At 35.9% G+C, this 26126-nt stretch overlaps 3 protein-coding genes across 4 annotated transcripts; 1 reads left to right on the top strand and 2 right to left on the bottom strand.

Annotated features, from left to right (window-relative positions):
- Positions 1-11957: 11957 nt before the first annotated feature.
- Positions 11958-18205, bottom strand: LOC133310085 (uncharacterized). Its single transcript, XM_061510973.1, has 8 exons — positions 18000-18205; positions 15673-15981; positions 14760-14959; positions 14261-14611; positions 13959-14159; positions 13726-13796; positions 13249-13388; positions 11958-12579 (listed from the first exon to the last, which is right to left on the bottom strand). Exons 1-8 carry the CDS (start codon positions 18037-18039, stop codon positions 12233-12235), a joined length of 1659 nt encoding a protein of 552 aa, XP_061366957.1. The 5' UTR covers positions 18040-18205; the 3' UTR covers positions 11958-12232.
- A 104-nt stretch (positions 18206-18309) lies between these two features.
- Positions 18310-21099, top strand: LOC133310086 (translocon-associated protein subunit alpha-like). Of its 2 annotated transcripts, XR_009751397.1 has the most exons (6): positions 18310-18655; positions 18857-19024; positions 19153-19193; positions 20211-20301; positions 20405-20475; positions 20692-21099. XR_009751397.1 is itself a non-coding variant. In XM_061510974.1 (3 exons), the coding sequence occupies exons 1-3, from the start codon at positions 20107-20109 to the stop codon at positions 20747-20749; spliced, it is 324 nt and encodes a 107-aa protein (XP_061366958.1). In that variant the 5' UTR covers positions 19210-20106; the 3' UTR covers positions 20750-21099. The 2 variants fall into 2 exon arrangements, 1 of the variants encoding a protein (XP_061366958.1); XM_061510974.1 differs by lacking the exons at positions 18310-18655; positions 18857-19024; positions 19153-19193 and having other exon boundaries at positions 19210-20301.
- A 319-nt stretch (positions 21100-21418) lies between these two features.
- On the bottom strand, positions 21419-24240 carry LOC133310076 (protein FAR1-RELATED SEQUENCE 5-like). The gene is made up of 3 exons (XM_061510963.1): positions 22935-24240; positions 21848-22839; positions 21419-21466 (listed from the first exon to the last, which is right to left on the bottom strand). Exons 1-3 carry the CDS (start codon positions 24238-24240, stop codon positions 21419-21421), a joined length of 2346 nt encoding a protein of 781 aa, XP_061366947.1.
- Between the last annotated feature and the right edge of the window lie 1886 nt (positions 24241-26126).

Consider the following 26126-nt stretch of genomic DNA (forward strand, 5'->3'; position numbering starts at 1 on the left):
AACATTGTCTGAGGAGAGAGAAAAAAAGAACAGAGTTTATTGTTATAACTAAGTACGACCGGTCGTACTTAGTTAAAAAAAAGTAGATGTAAATAACCTCATCTAAAGTGATTGTAAAAATACTTTTTTCATATATATATATATATATATATATATATATATATATATATATATATATTACTGACCTAGACTTAAAATTCCATCTTATTAGAGCTGGAAGACATTAGTTCCTTGATTTAGTGACGAGGTGGTAATTTAATTAAAAGGGTAATACTGAAGTGTTATCTCTGGAGAGGCCAAATGTCACCTCAATTTTATGTCCCTACTCTTAATTTTGCATTGGTCTCAATTGGTTTTCACCTTCCACCTGACCTAACTGCATGCTTTGCGCCTTTCCGCATCTTTCTTACCTCGAGTCCAATGTCATAAGGAGTCTGTCTATTCATGCACAAAAGTGATATGTCCAAATACAAAATTTAATTAGTCTTGGTTTTTTTCTTTTGTAACATTAATTTATTAATTATATTTACATAAGCTTCCACATCAATCATAGCTAAGCCTGTTTTTAAAGACCCACCGGGCCTTTAATTGAGATGCCGTGAAAGAACGTGCATTGCAAAGTAGCATGCTAACGCACCTTAATGGTGAGAAAAAATTAAGCTGAAATATACTTTTCATCCTTATTACATTTATTTTTTATGTACGTAGTCCATATAATACAATGTGTTGTAACTCGAGATGATGTCATACTTATAGTAAATTAATAATAATTGATGATAACGATCAAATTAAAAATGATTGTACAAATAAAATAAAATTAAAAATTAAGTATAAGGATCAAAAATATATTTTAATCATATTTTAAAACAACCAGGAAGTCACTTATAAGTGTATTTAAAAAGACTAATTTCTGTCTACCAAAAAAAAAGACTAATTTCTGAAAATGCTCATATTTAAAGTTGAAATCTGTAAGCGCAATTGGATCTGCAGAAGCATTTAGACCATTGTGATTTGGGATGTGACAGATCATCATCGTTTTATGTTTACCTCTTGTCATGCAGATTTGAGCAGTATCTCCTCGTGTTTGATTCCCTGCTCTCCTCTACACGAAAAATCTCCTTGAGGCTAGCTAGTGGTAGATCTTCTAGATTATCTCTTAACAGAGAATAGGGTTGATATGTGGGAACTCTCTCACTATTAAGGAGATAACTGTACCTCAGCCTCTGCAATCACAAAATGAAGATTAGGAGGCTGATGACTATAAGTATAGAATATATATGGGTTCCAAGAAACCCTAACCCTAAACTGAATAAACTCAAGATTTTTTGGGCTCTTTTACACACTAGACCTAATTCAGCTTTTGTGAAAGAGCAAAACCCAACAATATTCCACTTGCTCCTGAGTATTAACTTGAGCCCAAAGCCCAAGACCATGTAACTCACTAGTCATCATCACCTGAAAATGCCACATCTCTTATCTCGACCTAGCCTGAGGATATACCAGTAATTAGTAATTAAAGCTCCTGATAAGTGAGAGTCAACGAATGATTATCTAATCGGTGCTACTCCATTAAAAGCCCGAACTTGAACTCCAAGATTAATAACACATATGACATGAATATGCACCGCCCCTTTGTAGAATTTCAATAATTGATTGATGAGTTTTCTGTTACTTAATCAATTATTTATTTCCTTTATTGTGATAGTTTCTCTAATGGATTACATGCACTAGCCAGTGTCTTCAATATCCAATTACCGAAACATATCAAGCGGACATATCCTACAAATTTCATATTGTTTATCTCATAAATACCAATAATCAAATAATCTCACTCCTGAAATACCGAGTTATTGGTCGTCAATAGATCGGACCACACTCGTTCGTAAATCAAAGAATGAAAACTATTCAATTACGTATTTATAATTAACTAGGGATTAAGAGCAATCACATAATTATAGTTAATTAGAGATTTGATACCTTATGATAGAAGAATAAATTTAATCAAACTTTCATTGATCCCTTCAATGTGAATGTTAATTCATACCAATATTTTATAATGATTCGGACAAAACCATTTCATAAAACATTGTAGCCTAAATAAAGCGCCCAACTTTATTTAATAATTGTGAACCACTTCATCAATCGTGAGAACCTATGATCATGTCTCTATGAACGTATCCAAATAATCATATACTCAATTGATCCGGACCTTAATGTTTGTAAATTGTGTGCACAAAATAATGAATAATACCTCATTTGTGAAATTCAGAAAAAAATGATTACATTATTTTATTGTCTTACTCCAAGAGCACAATGAACATAATATCTCTCACTCGCTTAATGCAAGTATGAGATCCTTCTAAGCTCCAAAGAAGTACCACGCCTCTCGAACACAAGTTCAGACAAATTCTTAGTAACTGGGTCTACAGGATCTGTAAGAACCCGCACCGTTAATTAAGGAAGTGAATTAATTAATTATGTAAAATTAGGAAATAATTCCATAATTGACCCTAATAATTATTATGAGGCTCTAATAATTATAGTAAGTGATTAAGAATGCTGAAAGTCGCTTTTCGGAAGAAAAGTGCAGATACCGATTCTGCTAGTCGGTATAAATACGTACCGAAAAAGTATCCCGGAAAAATATAATAAGTGCATGATAATTACTAGAATAATATGTAGGACTTGTAAAACGAGTTTCAAGTTAAAATAATGAGAATTGGTGCCAGAAACTGATACTAGCTATGAAAAACGCACACCGAAAAGATGCTCCGAAAATTATAAGAAAAATATGATAATTCTTGTAAAATTGAGTAGGTTAAGAATCCTGAGTTTGGGATTAAAATGCTAAGCGTAGCAATTAAAGTTAATATTGTGTGTTATGTGGTTAAATGGCTATATATATGACTTATGCACAAAACCCTAGGTTGATTCATCATTTTTTGTGCGTGACTGCTGCTGAGTGTGGGTCTCCTTGCTGACTTGGTGTCTCCTTCACTTTCCTTCACCATTTCTTGAGCTTTGAGGCCATTTTCCTTCACAAATTATTCTCCTAAACACTTGGTGTGAGTGAGAGTCATCTTGGAAAGTGAGTAGGGGCTTGTGTTCTGAGTTGTGTTGCTGTTTGAGGGAGAGTTTTGGGGCTGAGTTCCTTGTTTGGGTGGTTGGAGCCTTGTTCTTGGCTTGTGAAGCTCCAAGTAGCTTCCTTGTGAAGAAAGAACTCTTCTTGTTGGTCCATTTTCGTTTGGTGTTCAAGTCAGAACCTTGGGAGCTTGTTGTGAGCTCCAAGAGCAGCCCTTTGCCTTTGTTTTGAACCTTTGGTGAGTTGTACAACCTTGATCATGGGTTTTTATGGGTTAAAGGTGATGTCTTTGCATGTTAATGGGTTAAGCAAGTAACCAACTGGTATGTAAACCTAAGAGGGTATAAAAATGCATGCTTTAACGTGTTTAAGTGTTAAAAATGGAACCTTGGAAGGATATCTTCGCGAAATGCAGAAACTGCATTCTGTCGCGAAATATCCGGATATCTGCTCGTAAAATATCCGGATATTGGATATCCGGATATGGGGATCTGGATATCCGGATATTGGATATCCGGATATTGGGATCTGGATATCCGGATATGCCCCCGAGGAATATCCGGATATTCTGGATTTGCGAGGAACAGTAGCGTATTGTTCATCCAGAACTGTTGTAAATAGTAATTATGTAATCATGTATAGCTCATAATCCAGATCAACATGATCGGACTAAACATATTGAGGTCGACCGCCATTTCATCAAAGAGAAACTTGATAGCGGGTTGATTACCACTCCATACATTCTCACTGGGCGTCAATTAGCTGATCTATTGACAAAGGGGCTTCCTTCAGATAGATTTCAAGAACTTGCTAGCAAGCTGGGAATGATAAATATCTATTCCTCAGCTTGAGGGGGAGTGTTGTAAATAGTAATTATGTAATCATTTATTAGTAATTATGTAGTCATTTATTTGTATTAAATAGTAATTATGTAGTCATTTATTTGTATTTATTTAGTCCGTTACTTGTATATTGGGCCAAGCCCATTAGGTCAAAATTAGTTCAAGAAGTCTCTATAAATAGAGACCCTTATGTACAGATTCAAATACGATTCAATAATATTTCAAATACCCTTTTATTTCAAGTTGGTATCAGAGCTCTCGATCCTGAGGGCTCTGCTTCCGCGCCTATTGTCTTTAGAACAAGAACCTTTTATTCTTTTTGTCTCTCGCTGCCATCAGCCGCCACCGGATTTTTTTTCCGGGGACCTCTTGGACTGAGAAGATCTCTGTTATACTGGATCTCTGTTACTGTTCATCGTCTCCATTATTCTTCATCACAAGACAGCATCTGTTCATCACAATTGGACCCGTTCCCGGTGGTTTTTCAACTCCGAACAGACCCAGAAAGAACCGCGCTCATCGGACGACGTTGCTCCAGAAATTTCAGACCGGACGGCCACCGCACGCGCCCACACGCGCCGCCCCTTCAACCGCGAGTGAAGCCCACGCGCAGCCAATCTCACCGGCGCGTGGAGGCGCGTGAGATCATTTTTCCGGATCGGACCACCGCGATCTTGATCGTCCCTTCATCCTCTTTCTGGATCTGTGCTCCTCTCTTTGATCAGACATCGTTTGGTATTTATTTGTGATTTTTTGGCTTCTTGGAGCTTTTCTTTGACCATTTTCTGTGCAGTATGGCCTCTTCTCAAAGGAGTTCTTTTTCAAAATTTTATGATGTACCTCTTCTAGATCTAAGAGAGATGATCGATGATGTTCTTATTGTAAAAGAACAGGTCATATCAAGGATTTATGCTTTCGCCTTTATGGAAAGCAATCTGTCTTAGAAAAGATGGCAAAGTTGCGTGGTCAAGCGCATTTTACTTCCTCTGAAATAACTCCTACACCTAATAAGACCCAACCTGCATTTCGTCCAAATGAGTTGGAACGGCTCCGAACCATTCTTGATTCTATGAGTAAGCCATCTGATACTAGTGCTTTGACTATGACTGGTATGAGCTCCACTTATTCTTTCCTTTCTTCATGTAATGATTTTAAACATTCTTGGGTTGTTGATTCTGGTGCTACTGATCATATGGCTTGTTGTGCTGACTCCTTTACCTCTTATCATCCTACCATTGAAACTCATACAATAGCCGTAGCTGATGGCTCTCATACATCAGTTGCGGGATCTGGTGACATAAACTTACAGCAGTCCTTACATCTTAAGGATGTTCTTCATGTTCCTAAACTCTCCACGAATCTTCTTTCTATTCATAAAATTACAAAAGATTTGAATTGTATTGTAACCTTCTATCCTACCCATTGTGTTTTTCAAGATCTCGCCACGGGGAAGACGATTGGTAGTGCTAAAGAGCAAGGTGGGCTGTACTATCTGGTGTCACAATATCCTGCAAATAAAGTAACAAATCACATCTTGATGTCTCATGGTCAATCAACTGCTGATTCTTTGATTTGGCTTCATCATAAGCGCTTAGGTCATCCTCCATTTAGTTTACTCAAATCTTTATTTCCGTCATTGTTTTTGTCTAAATCTGTTGAGTCTTTTCATTGTGATGTTTGTGAATTTGCTAAGCATCATCGTGTGTCTTTTCCTTCTAGTATTACTAAGAGTGTTGAACCTTTTGATCTTATTCATTCTGATGTTTGGGGTCCCTCTAAAGTCCCTCATGGTTCTGGAAATAGATGGTTTGTTTCTTTTATTGACGATTGCACTCGTGTAACTTGGGTGTACTTAATGTGTGAAAAGTCTGAGGTACCACAACTGTTCTTTCAATTTTATAAAATGATTGAGACCCAGTTTGGTAAAAAAACTCAAGAGACTAAGAACAGATAATGGTACTGAATATGTTAATCATAGCTTTTCCCAATTTATAAGAAATAACGGTATGATTCATGAACTTACTTGTGTTGACACCCCCCAACAGAATGGGGTTGCTGAAAGAAAAAATCGTCACCTTCTTGAAGTGGCTCGTGCATTAATGTTTCAGACACATGTACCCAAATACTATTGGGGAGATGCTATTCTTACTGCAGCATTCTTGATTAACCGTTTACCCACTCGGGTACTTGACCATGTAAGTCCTATTCACTCTATGACTTCTTTTTTCCCTTCTATTCCAACAATGATGAGTCTTCCTCCACGAGTGTTTGGGTGTGTTGCTTTTGTTCATGTTCATAAACATCATCGCAGTAAGTTGGACCCTAGGGCTATTAAATGTGTTTTTCTTGGTTATGTTCCTGATAAGAAGGGCTACAAGTGCTATCACCCTAGTAGTAGGAAATTTTTTGTTTCTATGGATGTTACATTTCAGGAATCTGAGTCCTTTTTCCAAGATCCTCATCTTCAGGGGAAGAATCCTTCACCAGAAATCTCATCACCTCCCTTCTTTGAGTTTGAATCATCAGTGTCTACTCCTTTACCTATGTCAGTGTATCCTCCACCTGGTCCTTTTCCTCCTGTGTCTGTTTCTCCTTTGTCTGTTCCTCCTGTGTCTGATCCTCTTGTGAGTAATCCTCCTGTGACTGATTCTCCTATGATTGATACATCAAGTACACCAGAGATACGAAAGATTATGACACCTGAAAGAAGGAAACAGCCCACATTGTCTCAGCAGCAACCTTAATCGTCTGAACCACTGGTAAGTCCTGAATCTCATATTTCTGATCATGATGTTAATACTTCTGATGACTTACCCATTACTACTGATTCTGATGATTTACCCATTGCTCTTAGAAAAGGAAAAAGAGCTTGTCTCAAGAAATCTTGTCCCTCATGTCCCTCTTGTACTCAATACCCTATCTCCCAGTTTGTTTCCTCTGCTAATCTTTCTGTGCAGCACAAAAGCTTTGTTTCAGCACTAGACTCTATTGCAATCCCAAAATCAGTACATGAAGCCTTGAAAGATAGGAATTGGGCTCAAGCCATGCAAGAGGAGATGAATGCATTGGAGAAAAATAAAACATGGGAGGTTATTGATAGACCTACTGGAAAGAAAGCAGTAGGGTGCAGATGGGTTTATGCCCTGAAATATAATTCTGATGGAACTCTTGAGAGATACAAAGCTCGATTAGTTGCCAAAGGTTACTCTCAAACCTATGGCATTGATTATGAAGAAACATTTGCTCCAGTTGCAAAGATGAATACGGTGAGAGTTTTGTTATCCCTTGCTGCCCATTACAATTGGGATATAAACCAATTTGATGTGAAGAATGTTTTCCTCAATGGTGAGTTAGAAGAAGAAGTCTACATGGAAATTCCGCCTGGTTTTGATTCTGTGAAGGGAGAAAATAAAGTTTGTAAATTAAAAAAGGCCTTGTATGGATTGAAGTAGTCACCTCGTGCCTGGTTTGGAAAGTTTACTAAGGTTATGATGACCTTAGGATATAAACAAAGTCAAGGAGATCACACTCTTTTTTACAAGCACTCCCAAAATGGGAAGCTTACTGTGCTCCTTGTATATGTTGATGATATTATTATCACAGGTGATGATTTTGTGGAGAGACAGATTCTGCAAACACGGCTTGCCTCTGAGTTTGAAGTCAAGACCTTGGGAAACTGAGATATTTCCTAGGGATTGAAGTAGCTCATTCGAGCAAAGGAATCTTTATCAGCCAGAGGAAATATGTTCTTGATCTTCTCAAAGAAGCAGGAAAGCTCGGGTGTAAACCCTCTAATACTCCTATTGAGCAGAATCACAAGATGGGTTATGAAGAGGAGAGTCCTCAAGTTGATAAAGGACAATATCAACGGCTAGTTGGGAAATTGATATATTTGGCCCATACTAGACCAGACTTAGCTTATGCTGTTAGTGTTGTCAGTCAGTTTATGCACGATCCAAAGGAGAAACATATGCAGGCAGTAGAGAGAATTCTTCAGTATCTGAAAGGTACTCCTGGTAAAGGGTTGTTAATCCGACGTGATGGCAATCTATCTTTAGAAGTCTACACAGATGCTGATTATGCTGGATCCGTGACTGAGCGTCGTTCTACCACTGGTTATTGCATGTTTCTTTGTGGTAACTTGGTGACATGGAGAAGTAAGAAACAAGATGTGGTCGCCAGATCAAGTGCAGAAGCTGAATTTCGAGCTATGGCTCAAGGCATTTGTGAGTTACTGTGGCTGAAAATTGTACTTGATGATCTAAAAATAAAATGTGAGGGACCTATGAAACTGCTATGTGATAATAAGTCCGCTATTTGTATAGCTCATAATCCAGTTCAACATGATCGGACTAAACATATTGAGGTCGACCGCCATTTCATCAAAGAGAAACTTGATAGCGGGTTGATTACCACTCCATACATTCCCACTGGGCGTCAATTAGCTGATCTATTGACAAAGGGGCTTCCTTCAGATAGATTTCAAGAACTTGCTAGCAAGCTGGGAATGATAAATATATATTCCTCAGCTTGAGGGGGAGTGTTGTAAATAGTAATTATGTAATCATTTATTAGTAATTATGTAGTCATTTATTTGTATTAAATAGTAATTATGTAGTCATTTATTTGTATTTATTTAGTCCGTTACTTGTATATTGGGCCAAGCCCATTATGTCAAAATTAGGTCAAGAAGTCTCTATAAATAGATACCCCTATGTACATATTCAAATACGATTCAATAATATTTCAAATACCCTTTTATTTCAAGTAGAACTGATCTATGAGTTTGTGGACCCTAATTTGAGGAAGTTGAACTTTTGTAATTAATTAATGTAAGTCAGAATCATGGGATTAAGGGATTATGGCTTGGTGAGGAGCCTTAAGACGTAAAACGTAATGAAAAGGCGTTGTCTTTATGTTGTATACTTGTAGAGTATGATTGTTGACGTATTATTGGTCCATATCATATTGTGATTCTGCTGTGTTCGGACTTTGAGCTGTGGACTCTTGGCTTTGGGTGTTAGATTGCAAGGTAAGCTTTCGCGTCCTCGGTTTAGCCATATTGTGGTTCCACCATGTCCCATGGGGGTATGGTTATATGCATGCTGTGTTACATGCTTTGGATATTTTGAAATGCTTTTGAGCTGATATGTGCAATGGCTTATAATATGTATGTGTTGTTTCCACTTAGTCGGTAAGCCTGAGTATATGGCGTCATACAAGATGGTGAGTCCGTGGGTGGGTGCAAGTAGTGTCTTGCATATTGTGTGGGTAATAGACGTATTCTTGTATTTCTTTGATCAGTAGAATAGAACTGACACACATGACATGATTATCTGTTGCATTGCACTATTTTGGAACTGATGATGATAAACTGCTTTTGAACTTATATTGCACATGTAAGTGAGCTTGGGGTGGAAGATCCTTGAGGACCCCTTGTCTTACTGAGATTTCTTGTTTAGAGATCTCACCCCACGTTTGGGGAATGCTTATTTCAGGTTCAGGTAGTATGGTTCCGGTAGTATGGTGACTGATGCCTCTGGCGGCAGGAGGCCAGAGCTTAGCTGATGATTATTGCTGTTATATGTTATATGCTGGCATTACTGAATTGGATGCTGTTTATGTTTTCCGCCTTTATCTTTATGTTGTTGTTGAGTTGAGACTTATGTAGGCTTTGTTGCCTTATTTGGGTGAGCATGGGAGTTGTCCATGCCACTGTGTTGTTAGTACTTTTGAGTTGAGTTGTATTAACTGTTAGATGGCCCGGTCTACGTATTGTAGTTCCGTGACTAGAGACTCACACTTATGTTATTTAATCAATGTGGTATTTCAGTTAGCTGTTTATTGCAATATACATACAGGCGATGTTTTGAAAATGGTTAAGTAATCAAGTTGATAATGATTAATGACATCATAATTGAAAAGAAAAAGATATTCCGTATTTTTAATTAAGCGCAGCTTAATACGATAGTATGATAACATTACCAGATATATATGGGGTGTTACAGGATCTACCTCTAATACTATCTTAGTTTAGCCAAAAAAAACTCAAAGCTCGAGGTCGATTTTCTTGAAGGATTTAGGAACAGATTTTAGAAACAATATTTCGTCCCTAATAGGGACGGATTATAGAAATTGAAAATATTTCATCCCTAAGTTCGTCCCAAATAGGGACAAAATATTTTTCCATCTCAAAATCCGTCCCTATTAGAGATAGAATTTATTTCATCGCTAATTTTGTCACAAATAGGGATGAATTGTTTTTTCTGTCTCTAATTCCATCCGTAAAATTCATCTCATCCCTAATTCATATATTTTTAGTAGTGTTGGTCATAATTAACTAACAAATGAACCTTTCCGGTGAAAATTTAACATTTCATTGAGTTATTACGGGCACAATCATGAATTGAGTTTTTGTCTTAAGAATTGACAAAACTTAATTGAAGTATGCTTAAAGTATGTTTAGACCGGCCCTATAATCAGGTCCAGTCAATCAGCAAAATAAAGTCTTACTTTGCTTTTCATTCAGGGCTCTTATTCACACCGTTAAATCCAGCCCAAGCAATATATCCTATATGTTAATTCTATCAAGTAAAATAAATCATCATGCGTATCCTCAGCCAAGAACGATCACAACATTACACTATAGCTAAAATACATGAAAAGTTTACAAGAATTAAATATCTAATGGAAAATCAAACAGTGACACCTAGTTCTAGCAATTCAGAGCTCACATGATAATATTATATTAGGTCTAGCATATGTTCGGTACAAAGAAAACCTTGAGTTTAAGTTGTGCACTTGTGCAATAGAATATAAACATGTTTTTTATGCCACGGGAGAGCATGCTTTTGATGGCAACTAAAAATTAAAACAAAAACAAAACAAAAACAAAAATTTCCGGATTTTACCTTAGATGCTGACATGATACCCGCACCCAAGTGCCTGGTTTTGCCAACACTACAAAAAAATTTATGTAGACATCTTTCTGAGATTAAGAAAAAAACGCCACATATGATGCATATAGGTTGGTCCCCATGCTCTCTCAAAAAAAAAAAGGTTGGTAATAATGGGGGGAAATTAATAATACCAACAAGATTACACATTTATCAGAGAACGCACTCTTCCTTTGCTTTATGCTTTGGCCGAGGTAGATAATTATTGTCAAAACAAATTCTAACCCAAAGGAAAAAAGTGGTCCTTGCGCAGATTGGCATAAGCAGAAGTTACAGCACGACAAATAACTAAAAGACATATATGAGTATATTCCAATTATTTTAAAAGGAGCATGTGAGTGTAGTTTTCCATTTGACATCACAAAGCACAATCAATAAAAGCTCTTCAATCATTTTGAGTTAAAAAATGTAAATTTATGCATTCAGTTTACTCCATGACTAAAACAAGGTGAATTGAAATCACGGTCCCACTCAAAAAAAATAAAAATAAAAATAAAAGGAAATGAAATCATGATCAGTTGATCACTTAAGCTACGCGAGTCATGATGGAGTATGATTATCCAATCCCCAACTGCTGATGTATCCACTGAAAACGTGTCTCATCAAATATAAAAATGTATGCCAACAAGTATTTCCTAAAAATCTAGGTCGAGGTTTTTTGTCTCATTTTCTTTGAGTTATATAAAAGGAGCGAACTGGAACAATGGTAAAATTATTTTTTCATGACCGAAAGATCATGAGTTCAAATCTAGAAAACAGTCTCTTTGCAATTATGCAAGGGTAAATTTGTGTATAAGGATTACTTCCATTCCACACTCGCTAATCGAGTTTAACAGAAAGTGATTTTTTTTCTTTTTTTCTTTGTGCTATATCTTATTCTATACTTCATGGGTTTGAACATTTGACGCTTGATTTTTAAGAGGGTATAAATAGTTTAGCTAATGAAAAAAAAATTAAGCACTTAATACACAAAATAAGATAATAAGATAGGGATGAAAAAAATTCAAAGACACCTGCACAAAATCACTAGTTCAATCTAAAACATGAGCATAAACAATTTCAAAACATGAACCACAATGTATTGGCCCTCAAGGAAACACACATCAACAATTGAATGTTTGACTCAGAACTAATGCAAAGTTTATTTTGAGGATAGGAACAACTATCCATATTTTTTATTCTATTTTACACAAATTGCTCAACTTGTAATCTACTATGCTGTTCCTGACACCTCTGCAAAGACTACGGAGCTGTAAGGCACCCTCTAAATGCAGAAAACAAGTTACAAAATGCACAGTTTTATTCCAATCAAATAGTATCCTGAAAAAACTAAAAAATAATGAAAAAATTTGCTATCTAAAAATATCTTCCTGGCCGCACCATGGCAAACCTTTAAGGACATCTCTCAAAGCATAATAATGGCTATCACTTCTGTGGTCTGTGATCAAATTGCCTGAAAGGATTATCCTCTGGAAATGCTCACCAGGTTGCCTCTTCAAAAGGGTGTAAAAATCATTTCCAACATCATTTTGCGATCCCAAGTTCCTTTTCAGATAGTAAACAGTCCCAGGTATAAATAACTCATCAGAAACTGCAGGTTTAGTTCCCTTTACTTTCATGACAACTGAATTCTCCTTTGCTGCTTTCGCGGACAGAGGAGCTTCTGTAGACTCTGGCAACTCCTTACTGATGGGACCAACTGTTCACACACACCAAAACAGCTGATGTTAGAAAGATCACACATAACTGGGTTTTTTATTTTCTAAGTACAAATGCAATGCAATATCTACACTATCAAATAACTGGTTTTTTTATGTTCAAAGAAGCCAAATGTTGATGTTTATACATTCAAATATCCTTTTCTTGCTTCTTAAATACTGCATGCAATCATGCACCATATATTTTATCTTGAGCACAAGAAAGAAGTTTGATTGGTTCTTCAACATAATTACTGGCAACTCCATACAATTGGGAAGGGGGTTGAAATGCAGTTCCGCCACTGTACATGGCCTAACAGGTATGAGAAAAGTACTCTCCAAAGAAGTGAAACAATGAAGGATAGCATGATAAAGAAACAAAATAAGGTAGTGATGTCCACTCAACATTTTTTTCATTATTATTTATATATTTTCAGAAGACAGGGTTTGTTAAAGATTGGGAAAGCCACCAATAACACAAATTCTCTGATGCATTGCTCTCTGACAAGAAAAACTATAATTATACCCAAAAGAATCATTTATAGGAAGGCCACTGGTCTTTAGGCTATTTGGTATTTGAAAAAGGCTTGAAATGGTGAACCAGTATAATGAGAATCTAATTTCACTTTTTCAGAGAAAATTAAGCTTTGAACCAGTCAGAAAAAGCTTACCATATGAACTTTTGTTTCTCCTGAAATTTGCATAATCAGCAAGTTTGAGAGCTACATCTTGCACCGAAGACACAAACTGCTTCGCATTTGTAACCAAATCTATAAAGCTTTTCCATTCTTCTTTCTGAATTACACTCATCCTGAAGAAAATATCATATTTGATCAAACCTTTTGTTAGCTAACTACCAAATGCATATAAAGCTTAAGAAGCCATCAATATCTCCTAGATATTAGATATTTAAGCTCTACAGTGTTACAGAAATTCTCTGTTGGAATACTCAGTCACCATCCACACATTTTCAACTCCGTATCTTGCTTAGCCAATACCAACTTCCAAAACAAAATTGATATGCATGAGGAAGATTATTACAAGACTAATGCAATTGGTTCCTGAGTGCTTTCCTGCATGTCCTATACTCTTAAGGGACAGGAAGGGGACGGCGCTCAGTTCAAAATTATAAATTAAATGTCACTCACCAATCAGTTTGAAGAATTTCATTTCTGAGCCTTGTTAGGGAAGCTACACTCAATCTAGGTATAACATCATCCTGTACATACACAAAAACAAGAAGTCAAATGGGAAACACAATAGATAAATGCAGACAAAACTTGGGAAAAGAATCTGACTCATCTCAGGAACTCCATAGATATAATTACTTTCCTTCAGATCAAATATTGTCATGCAGACACTGTCAAATGCAATCACACACCTGCATCACTACTGTTGTTACATAGCCAGAGCAGCTTTCAGCAAGTTCTCTGGAAACACATGGTGGAGTTCCATATCCAACAGCAGATACAATGTCAGGGCTAAAACCCAGTTCCTTTGATGATTTTCTATGGATCATTATTGCTAATAAAGAAGCTATAGCACCTCCCAGAGAATGACCCACAAGTCTTAACCTAAATCCCTGTTAATGATTTAGCAACACTTCACACTCACACTCTGACTTAAAAAAACAGGTAAACTATGAAATGGAAACCAAAATAGATAAAGTAAGACCATCCCCACCTCATGTTTCTCCAAACATTTTCTTATGATTTCAATCTCATGATGAAGAAACCAACGAGCAGATTCAGCAGTGCCAAAGTGGGTTGAATAGCCTTCAAAGGTGACTTCACCATCACTTGATGAAAGAATATCAGTGATAAGGTCATATACAGCACGAGTTCCACGAATTCCCAAAATTACAAGCTTTTTACGGGTATCAACCCCTATATAATACGCAGGCCTCATTATACTGGAGTTCCTAACAAATTTTATGACATTACTTTCTCTGAGCATGCTGTTTCTTGAAAGAACTACAGGATTATCCTTATAAGCACCTTTAGCCAACTCCAGATGATAAATGAGATCTTGAACCTGAAATCCAATAAGATATGTTCATAAGAATCAAGCATGTAGTGGACCACAATAATTTACAGCAATATGTTAAAATTAACAATATAAGATCACAATATCACATGAACATATATGCCCTCTGCCTCTAAAATACAGTTTCAGAAGTTACTATTGATTCTGACGAAATCTGAATGCCTTTGATATCTTCAAATGGATGTGTAGAAGCTTGACGAAGATATATCAGATACAAGCCAATCGTAAGGTCACTCAAGCTCCAATCCTGGATTCCAATCTTGCTTCGTTGAATGCAGGCAATTATTTCCATAAGGGAACGACTGGTTGGTGGGGGTTTGTTTTCAATTCCATCTCCTACATAACATGGAAAACAGAGTCAGCTTTGTGTTATTATCAAGCAAACTGGAACATTGTATGCTCAAGTTTTTATGAAGCACAAGAAAAACATATATTTATGATACAAATAAATATGGGTTTGATGTTTCTTATGCTGTAGGAGATAATTTTATCTCCTACATACACATAAAAGTGTGTGAGGTCCATGTGGGGTCATGTGAAGAGAAGAGAGAGAAAAAAAAAATGAACCTCACACACTTTTATGTGTGTAGAAGATAATTTTATCTCCCACAACATGAGAGATATTAAACCCGATAAATATTACAATATATCAGATAATGTAACTGAGTCATCTGTGACTCATAGCTTGTTTATAACATAAATTTTTTTAGAAAGAGTTGAAATTTGAAATTCTGAATCTGAAAATCATTTACTAAAATGCTCATGTACAAATGTTTACAATTTATAGACTAATGTGAATAATAGCTTTCCTAATACAATGTTCATTCTAGGGAAAGAAATAACGAGTAAGTCAGGCCTATCACGTGTCACATATCTTCCCTATAATCTGCCCTATCATAATCTGTCTAATAAATGGAGAAAAATAAATCTATAATAATTACATAATTATACATTCTATGTTTAAAACAGAAAAGTACTTGCAAGTTGCAGTCATTCCGCTGTCTAAATTCATCAGATGAAACGTGCTTTAAAGTTAACACTTAACCGACCTGTTGGCAGAGCCCGCCTACAAAATTGCAGAGCTGGTTCAAGTGCCTTTGTGAGCCAAGCCAGCTCTAACTTCCACTTATTATCCGAGGGAACTTCATCATCAGAACTGTATTTGCTAATCACATAACTGTCGTCTGCCTTCTTCTTAACTTCAGACTTGAAAGATATTTGACGTTTTTCTTGCTCTTCTTTTAGCTTATCATCTTCCGCCTTGTCTGCACTTGACCTTGGCAATTGAAGCCGGTTGAAAACACTATGAATATAGTTCCGATATGGTTCTTCTCTATTCAGAAAAAATTTGGTAGAATCTGCGCATTGAATAAAAAAATAGATGTGAATATTTAGCTAGTATTTATTAGCAAGAAAATTGTATTAAGTAAATGACAAAACTTAAATACTAGGCTATAGACACTTAGGATCCATTCTGATAAGACATTTGGGGATATCAGTTCTTCATGAATCTTGCAGCAAGATAGTACTGCATCCACCCCTAACCAGATTGATAACACACAATACAGGCCATAGTGCATAGTTCAACAGTTCTCTTGCATAAATGATATATGATCTGCGAGTAAACAAGCATTCTGTAGTTCCCTTGAGACAGCTTAGTTGGTAGAGTTGTGAGTCATGTAACAAGAGTACATGAGTTCAAACTCCTCCATACACTCTATCTCTTTTCCCATCCTTTTCCCCTTCTCCTTTCTCGTAGGGCCCCATGTGGCTTCTCCAAGGTACACCCCAATAGTGGGACCTTGAACAAAAGGTGTTCTATGGTGCCCAATGACCATACGAAGTAATTGTTTGAAAGGCAAACCATGTTACATGGATACAAGTTTGAATATGTATTCAATATGATATGTCAGTACAACAATTTCTTTGAAATATACAAGTCCGCAAGTTATATTAAAAAAATATATTTAAATATGTAAATATATATATAAATATGTTACATAGTTCATCATTTGACGATTCGGGTTACAGTTCATCATTTGACAATTCGGGTTCGGGTCATGTTCCACGAATGTGGGATTTGGGTTCAGGTTCCAAAGGTACGGGCGGATTCGTTGCCATTGTTTTCATTTTTACTATTCGTGATTGAATCTTGATGTACAGAGAATGGAGAAAGGTCGGAGTCAGAGGGTGGGTTCAGGTGTGGGTGGTGGGTTGGCCACCTCCGTTGGTGGTAGTATTGGCATCACCGACACTCCTTTCTCATGTGCCTGACCTTTCATGGACAGCTCGTCTTCTTCCTTGGTTTACCTATGTGATTCTTCTTGTCTGCACATCGGAGAGATCCTCTGATCTCCTCTTTGTCAACCTTGTGCTTCTTCTCAATGTTCTGTTTCTACTTCCTCATCCCAAAGGTATAAATCTGGATCGTGCACTAGTTGAAGTCGCTTGAACAATTCCTTAAAGAGGTTCCACCAAAGGCCTTTGGATAGAACCATCTCCAACAATTGTACCGAATCTAAGCACGTTCCTTCAATGCCTTTGCAGATTTGGGAATCTTCTCAGCTTCATGTGTTCCTTCCGCTCTGAAATGATGCTCAACGTTGATCAGCCACCAATGGCTTATTCTCTTTCAAATTCTAGAATCATCTCTAAATCCAATACCACAACTCCCAATCGAGGGCTTTGATACCAATTGATAGGATCTGGGTTGAATCAAACAAGAATTAAGATGGAAACTCGTATACTATATTGAACTTCACTGAAATCAATGGGATATCAGAAATAGGTATGCGTAATAGCGAATATCAGCACTGTTCAATCCCTACAACTGTTATCCATCCCAATTTTCCTTTCCTTATCCTCCACTCCCCACAAAAAAAAAAAAAAAAAAAAAAAAAAAAAACCAACTTAGGGTCTCTCCCCCTAGTCAACAGAATGGGTTCAAAATCTTACCAATACACACACATATATGGTCATTCATCATTTATCTTTTTCCTTTAAAATATCCTCTCTCCCTATTAGCTAAACATTTTAAGGTATCCACCAAAAAAATACGAGTACGCCACCAATTTGGAGTATCAGTGCATCATAACTGACAAAGCAGCTTACTTTTAACCGAGTGTATTTCATGATTTGAATTTTCATTAATGGGTTACTCTAGTTCTTTTTCATAATTCTTCATGGACTCATCTTTAAAAGAAAAATCCAAGTCAATAATTGGGACAAAGCCGTTCAGTGGTAGCATAGCACATGCAAAAAAAATAGAGAGCAAATTCAAAACATTGATTTCTGAGGATGCTACGTATCAAATGCAGCATCAGACTGAAGTGAACCTACGACTATAAAATGAGAAAGCAGAAGAAAATGAACTCACAGATATTACGGAGCAGTTGCTTCACGTATTGGGTTTTCATCTGAACTGAAAAAGATGATAACTTGACACAAGAGAACGAAAGTGACACAGCTCTCACAGTCACAACTCGGAAGGAAGAGATGGTTCCAGACACAGCGCAGATGCTCCGCGTCGCAGGAACAAGCCACCGCTTCACGAATGTTTGGCCCCTACTCTTAAATCTTTTCCCAGGTTCGCGACAAGGGCAATAAAATTAAATAATATACAAACACATAACTGACGCAAAAAACACGAATATTAGATTTTTTATATGTAGATAATTATTAATAGCAAAATTCACTTGAGATTTTCTTTTATGGGTTTTATATCTATAATGTTACAGGAAAAAAAGTGTGTCCTGCAATTGGTGCTACGACATCGTTTTACACTTTCGTTGAAATCCCTTTGTTTTTTTTTCTTTCTTCTTCCCGCGAGAAGAGTAACTCAGTCCATAACTCAGTCCACCACAGTTTCGCTCTACCATGGTTGCGCTCCACCACCACCGTGCAATACCAACACCGCATCCCGTCATCGCCATGTAGCACCGCCACGACTCCCAGACGTAGTTAAAGACAAGGTTATGTGTCATTCTTCATCTCCACAACCAGGAAAAAAATATAATCTTGCAAAATCCCAATGTAAGTTCGACTGAATCTCTTTTTTTTTGTTGGGTGTCTGATTAAATGAGTCAAGGCATCTCATAAATTGTCTATTCACCACATAAGGGTTATGGTAGTGAAAGTAGGTTAGGATGCAAAGGGGTAGGGGTCTAACTTTCAAATAAACTCAATCCCCTTGGAGCGCTGCTATTCAACAAGCGATTTGCTGAATTTTGCAAGATTATACCTCGCTGCACCCCAACCACCAAGCGATTCAACAACCGATAACGACAGCTCTTCTCATGGGGTAACGGTTCCCTATAAGCTTCCTCCTTGGAGCGCTGCTCTCTCCCATGAATTATACCTCAAGGTTCTCAAGGACGGTTCCATCATCGACAAATTCAATGTGTTAGTCTCTCTCTGCCTCGCTTTATTTGCTGAATTTTGCATGTGCTTTCTTTAAGGTTTGTTGCTGAAATTGCAGCTTGTATTGTTTTTTTTTTTTGTTTTTTTTTTTGTTTTTTTTTTTTGCACAGGTATGAGAAAGGGGCTTTGCTGAAGGTGAATTTCATTCCTGGTGGGTTTTATTTTTTTTATTTTTTGTTATTGAGCTTCACTAAAAAATTTATTTGTTCATATGTAAAACTGACAATGCTGCACCAAACAAAAGGCCTTTTTGACATCACCACTGACACCATAATTCTAGCATCTTTCATATTCGTATAAAGCTCATCATTTGCTTTTTAAAGTATTCACTTTAAATTAATTTCTGTAGCAATCTCTGTATGGAAACATTGAGAAGCTTTTGACCTGAATTTATGTTTGATTATTTATATTCCTGATCAACTGAGCATTAAACATAGTGTTGATGATGGTCTTACAAAATGACATTGAATTTTTTTCCAGTTATTTGTTTGACTTATAAGTTCTAATCAATTGTCAAGCCATAAAAGAAAGATATGAAAAAAAAGGAAAAGAAATAAATAAAGGATTTGTAACTTCTGCTATTTTGTGTCTTGTTACCAAATACCTTTGGTAGTTGAACTATTGAAGAGAAGTCTAACAGAACTAGAATGAGTTTATTTATGTTTTTTGTTCCCTACAATTGAAAGAGTTGACTTGCCAAGAGTTAAAACTTTTTAAGACTTGGATTGGAGGATTGGAGAAACAATAAATTTTCTTTTAAGTTTTCACAGTTAGAATTTGAATGGAAAATTGAGTTAAAATTTACAACATCAAAAATATTAACCTGTGAACCCCATCTAATGACACCAATCTGCTTAATCCCCTTGAAAGCATCCGGTAGCAAATGGAACAAATCCCTCCCTCCTTTCACGATGTACTACAACAAATTAACCAAAAAATATTAATAATTAAGAAAAAAATAAAGAAATGCTTATTTCTCATAGTAAACTAAGAAACCATAAAATAAAGAACCGAGAGGTATTGAAGAGTATATTCTCATACCTCATGTTAATCTCCTTGACTGTATGTACACTATATCTAATTTGGTGAGACATATATATGCTGCACCAAACCAAAACACTTTTTATAATTTTACTATTGAAGTTGTTGAGGTTGGTGCTTTTCTCAGCATGAAATATGTTTTTCTTGTTACTCCTGGAGCTGCCCTTCTTGTCCTCTTTGGGCTGTTGATTCATGGTCAAATACAACACCTATCTAAGGTATTACAATCTTTTATATTTTTAAAAAATATTATCATTTACCAAATGACTATGATTTCATTTCTCCTTCTGATCTCATGTATGCATGTGAATATTTGCTCAGAAAAAAAAAGAGCTCCAAAAGTTGAAGTTGGGACTAAAACTACAGATGCCTCAATGGATGAGTGGCTTCAGGTTTGTGCTAATGCTTTATTTTCTGTGATACCTATTTCTATTGGATGTCATGGTGAACTTTTGTCCTCTTTCTTAAGTTTAAGATGTCTCCTATCTTTTTTCTTCTTGCCATACTTTTGGCCACACAAAAATTGACACATATCTAATTCTTGATGTAACCTATAACCTTATTGTTATTCTCATACTGCTTTTTGTGCCTTACATTGTGACACCCAGGGAACTGCATATACCCAATCTCTATCGAGCAAATCTACAAAGAAGTAGACAAATATAGTATATTATTGGCCTTCAACTGAAACAACCATGGAAGTGATAAAGTCCAAGTTTGAGAATATACAGGGCCTTTCTAATTGTTCATAAGCAATTGACAGAAGACACATGCTGATGACTTCTCCCTCTACAGACTCTCTGAATAATGGATGGCTTGATCATGAGAAGAATTGCAGCATACACTTTCCTTGATTAAAGAACAGTGGATGGGGATTGCCAATTCTGGATCATCAACCAAAGTTTTCATAGATGATTTAGAAACTTTTAATAGTTAAATGCCTTTGTTGGGCTAAACAAATAGATGAAGCTAATAGTTGCTAGATATATAGAATGGCTTTTGTAATTATTACGATATTACTCATTTTGGGATAATTGAAAGCAATTTCAATTTGAGCAATTATAATTTGAGCAACTCCATTCATTTCTAACTTTGATATATTACACTTGCTATATGCATTGAAGTTCTTTTGTACAAATCAAAAATCAGCAGTTGACTTTGCATTTGATTATCAAATCTAATCAAAGTCACAAAAAAATCATATCCTTTTACACTTGATCACAGTGATTGATATACACAAAAAAATTAATCCATATACATTTGAAACCCATAGTGTTTCTGGTAGTCACTTCGCCAGCCAATAGTGCCCTACAAAAAGATTGTGAAATTCTGGTATTAATATGTCCATATACAAATGAAACCAGCAGTGCCCCAAAATATTTCCTGAAAAATAAGTAAAAAAAAGTATTAAGTATTCAAGTACACACATACATTGAAATGTTAAAGTTAAAACTATAAGGGATAAACAAGTATTATGTTGAAGAAGATTTTCATCATGCAACCACTACCGATAAGACCAAGTCATTGAATAAAGTCATCAAAAATATGCTCTTACCAAAATAAAGTCATCAAAAATATGCTCTTACCAAAATAGAGTCATCAAAAATACGCTCTTACCAAAATAAAACCATGAAAATATGTGCATCTGACACTATTTTGTTTGCTTCTCTCTTGAAACTTCCATCTACAAATGAAACTTCACAAATTTTTCATCAAGATTAACGAGAAAATCACAAACACAAATAGCAAATTTAAAAAGAGTACCTTTAACATCTGACAACTTGTTTTATTATGACCCTTCCCTCGACAATAACTACAAGTTTTTTGTTGTTTAGTCGATAACTCCATGCTTGATTTTATTCGTGAAGCAACCTTTGGACGCCCTTTGGTTTTGATTGGTTGAGTGGGATCACGCACATCATTAATGAGTGAAGCTTGTGGAATCATTTCAGTAATTAGTTCATCTTCACCTCTTTTTCTTTTTCTTTCCAACTGTCGTTGCAAAAATTCAGCAACCATAGCATCAAACATTTTAATCTCAAAAATAGAATCTCTTGCTTCAGAAATAGCCATAGTGCACTTCGAATGAATCGACCACAAATACAATGCACTAATTTCATTAAGATTTGTTTCATCTTGAATGGATACAATATTTTCAGCCTTATAGCTTGCATTCATAGTCCATCTAGACAAGATATATTTCTCGGGAAGGGTCATTATTTGTTTCTTCTTCATAATGTATAGAATATGTTTACACAAAATCCCCATAGTCTCAAACTTTGCACAGGAACATTGAGCTGTGAAGCTTTCTGTCAAATGGTACTTGACAATTGCCCACCACTCTTTATCAACTTCAGGAGACCCCACTCGGTACATGATAAGGTTTTCATTCATTGCAATCTTTTCATGAAAATAATCAAGTATGGCAGCCTTCCACTCCTTTTTGAAAATTTCAAATAATTTTCTTGTGTACCGTTCTCCAGCTATTGCTTCAATAGGATGATTAGTCTCCAAAACTGCTTTTGTATTTCTAGTTTTGAAATCCTCATCTTCCTCCGCATCCCTCCTAGATTTGATTGCTTTGTCATACTGGATAACAAAATCATTTAACATTGTGTTAGAGTTGACATATCCATCAAAAAATGCATTGATGCTTTCACTTCGGCCACTTGTGGTCATTCCGGCAAAAAATATATCTTTCAAGTATGCTTTTGCCCAATGGTGACGTGAAGCATACATGTTAGCCAACCAACTACCTGCTTTTTTTTTTTGGATACAAAATATATGTTAGCATACAAAATATATGTTAACATGGTGACGTCAAGCATACATGTTAGCATACAAAATATACCTGCTTTAATATCAAATTTAGTCCTCAATACTTCCCATTTGTCTTCAAACTCATCTATGTTTCGACTTTTATACCATGAACGGAAGTCATCATCAAAACTATCCTTAAATTGTGCGCGTAGTGCTTGACTATGCTCCATAACATGTTTCTTTATATGCCAAGCGCAAAAACGATGTCGTGATCCTGGAAATATCTTGGCTATTGCTTTTCCCATAGCTTTATCTTGATCAGTAATAATAGCAATAGGAGACTTGCCAAACATACATGTCCGAAATTGTTCAAACAACCACGTAAATGTTGCCTCTGTTTCATCTTCTAACAAAGCGGCAGCAAATAAAATTGTCTGCCCATGGTGATTAACCCCCACAAAAGGAGCAAAAGGAAACCTGAACTTGTTTGTTTTGTAAGTCACATCAAAGACAAGGACTTCACCAAAATGAGCATATGCAGTTCTTGACCTACCATCTGCCCAGAATACGCTTCTTAATGTTCCATCTTCTGCCAAATCCATATCAAAATAAAAAGCTCCATCAACCATGGACTTCTTTTGAAAATGTTTGATGATGCCCTGACATTCTCGCCCCACATTATTCTTTCGCTGGCTAGATATAATACTATTGATTTGAACTGGAGTAAGATTAACCTCTTTGTTCATAGCACTCACAACCTTTGAGATTTTCGAAGATGTTAAACCCTCTTGATATAGCTTAGAAACAACAGATTTTGTCAAATCTGAGCGTCTCAATTCATTCTGAGAAAGAAACTTCTTCACCTTTGTTGGAGTGTTAATCATTGGATGATTGTGTATATCATTGAATTTCTCCACTTTCCATATGCCATCCACCAACTTTACTTGCAACATTGCCAAACAATTAGTCCTTGTATCCCTTTGCCTTTTGACATTGTCAACATCAGCTTTTTTATCATGTAGTCTCTTGACACCTTGCTTCGAGCACACATAATTCCACCTATATATTTGTTTTGTAATTGTACTCTTGTTATGGTATTGCTTGCGTATTCCGAACCCCTTGCCTTTTGCATAAGCATTATAAAAAGCATAAGCATCTTCTGATGTCTCAAAAACTCTAGTTAAAATTGGGGTCTTGTTTAATTCAGTATCAACATCTTCCACAATTTCATGTGCATTAACTTCCCCGCATTCACCATCGTTGTTTGCCATGATTTCACAAAGATCATCTTCTCCAAATTCATCCGTATCTTTTTCCAAATCAACAATATCATCTACACATACTAAACTGTCACTCATGTCAATATCTTCAATAGTTAGAATTTGAGAGTGATCCATCATGGAGAAAAATTAAAACTGCAAAATATTATAAATTAAGAGTTACCTTGGATTTTGATGCATGAAAAATCATAAATTTTATAATTTTGTATTATGATTCCTCAGTTTTACATATGAACAAATAACTTTTTAGTGAAGCTCAATAATAAATTTAAAATTTAAAAACGTAGGATACCAAAAAATAAAATAAAAAATAAAACCCACTAGGAATGAAATTCACCTTAAGCAAAGAGCAAGTTCTGGGTTGTAAATTTGCTGCTAATGCTCCAACAGTGGGGTGCTCAAGCACAAAGTCACAGAGATCCAATCGCCCAAACATGTAAGCCCCTTTCTCATACCTGTGCAAAAAAAAAAAACAAAAAAAAAACAAAAAAAAAACAATACAAGCTGCAATTTCAGCAACAAACCTTAAAGAAAGCACATGCAAAATTAAGCAAATAAAGCGAGGCAGAGAGAGACTAACACATTGAATTTGTCGATGATGGAACCGTCCTTGAGAACCTTGAGGTATAATTCATGGGAGAGAGCAGCGCTCCAAGGAGGAAGCTTATAGGGAACCGTTACCCCATGAGAAGAGCTGTCGTTATCGGTTGTTGAATCGCTTGGTGGTTGGGGTGCAGCGAGGTATAATCTTGCAAAATTCAGCAAATCGCTTGTTGAATAGCAGCGCTCCAAGGGGATTGAGTTTATTTGAAAGTTAGACCCCTACCCCTTTGCATCCTAACCTACTTTCACTACCATAACCCTTATGTGGTGAATAGACAATTTATGAGATGCCTTGACTCATTTAATCAGACACCCAACAAAAAAAAAGAGATTCAGTCGAACTTACATTGGGATTTTGCAAGATTATATTTTTTTCCTGGTTGTGGAGATGAAGAATGACACATAACCTTGTCTTTAACTACGTCTGGGAGTCGTGGCGGTGCTACATGGCGATGACGGGATGCGGTGTTGGTATTGCACGGTGGTGGTGGAGCGCAACCATGGTAGAGCGAAACTGTGGTGGACTGAGTTATGGACTGAGTTACTCTTCTCGCGGGAAGAAGAAAGAAAAAAAAACAAAGGGATTTCAACGAAAGTGTAAAACGATGTCGTAGCACCAATTGCAGGACACACTTTTTTTCCTGTAACATTATAGATATAAAACCCTTCTTTTATATATATAAATCACATATATAATATGTCGGAATATTTAGTTATTGATAATATTTTCTTGATTGCAAACCTTCATAGACATTCTTGGCATGAAAGATGTTTATTGTTGTTTATATCTATGTTGCACCAACACCGACATATGATACGGGATAGGACACGACACTATACACTGCACTGACATGTTAATTTTAAAATTTTGACATATTATGACATGTTTAGATGATAAATAATATTTGTAATATATATAATACAGTTTACACTTAATACATATAGCAGCTCATAATAGGTCATAAACTTAATCAAATATTAAAATTTCATAACATAAATATAAACTAAAAATAATTTTTTATGCATAATTAATTTTTTATGTCAAATTTCATAACAGAAAATATTTGATTTATAAATTAACTTTTCATATTTAGTTAAAAAGATAAAATAAAATTTAGATCTTAAAAAAATGTGTTGAAAAATATTGATCAAGTGTCAGAGCGTTGACTGCTTGTCAGATGCGTGTCAGTGTCTGACCAGTATTTTTTTACCCAAAAAAATTGTATCGGTGCTTCCTTAGTTTATGTCACACATGAAATAATAATTTTACTTGTTAAAAATTAGTGAAAAAGAAACATTTTGGCTTAAAGATTAAAAACCCTAATTTTAGTACATCCGGCCTTATCTCCTATTGTTCCGAACTTATATGGGTGTTTACACAATTCACTTCAATTATTTTT

Source organism: Gastrolobium bilobum, unplaced genomic scaffold (genome assembly GCF_033153095.1).
Source record: "Gastrolobium bilobum isolate Gb01-03AN ecotype WA unplaced genomic scaffold, APGP_CSIRO_Gbil_v1 utg20487, whole genome shotgun sequence".
NCBI classification, from domain to species: domain Eukaryota; kingdom Viridiplantae; phylum Streptophyta; class Magnoliopsida; order Fabales; family Fabaceae; genus Gastrolobium; species Gastrolobium bilobum.

What these genes read in the sequence shown, in the direction of transcription:
- LOC133310085 (XM_061510973.1), bottom strand. Translation starts at nt 18,039, where the DNA reads ATGAAAACCCAATACGTGAAGCAACTGCTCCGTAATATCT. An exon ending in AGATTTCGTCAGAATCAATA is followed by an intron (nt 14,612 to 14,759) that starts GTAACTTCTGAA and finishes ATTGGATTTCAG; the next exon opens with GTTCAAGATCTCATTTATCA. An exon ending in GAGAAACAAAAGTTCATATG is followed by an intron (nt 12,580 to 13,248) that starts GTAAGCTTTTTC and finishes GTGTGTGAACAG; the next exon opens with TTGGTCCCATCAGTAAGGAG.
- LOC133310076 (XM_061510963.1), bottom strand. Translation starts at nt 24,240, where the DNA reads ATGGATCACTCTCAAATTCTAACTATTGAAGATATTGACATGAGTGAC. An exon ending in TAAATTTGATATTAAAGCAG is followed by an intron (nt 22,840 to 22,934) that starts GTATATTTTGTA and finishes AAAAAAAAGCAG; the next exon opens with GTAGTTGGTTGGCTAACATG. An exon ending in CAAGTTGTCAGATGTTAAAG is followed by an intron (nt 21,467 to 21,847) that starts GTACTCTTTTTA and finishes CTTATTTTTCAG; the next exon opens with GAAATATTTTGGGGCACTGC.
- LOC133310086 (XM_061510974.1), top strand. Translation starts at nt 20,107, where the DNA reads ATGTACACTATATCTAATTTGGTGAGACATATATATGCTGCACCAAAC. An exon ending in AAATACAACACCTATCTAAG is followed by an intron (nt 20,302 to 20,404) that starts GTATTACAATCT and finishes ATATTTGCTCAG; the next exon opens with AAAAAAAAAGAGCTCCAAAA. An exon ending in CAATGGATGAGTGGCTTCAG is followed by an intron (nt 20,476 to 20,691) that starts GTTTGTGCTAAT and finishes TGTGACACCCAG; the next exon opens with GGAACTGCATATACCCAATC.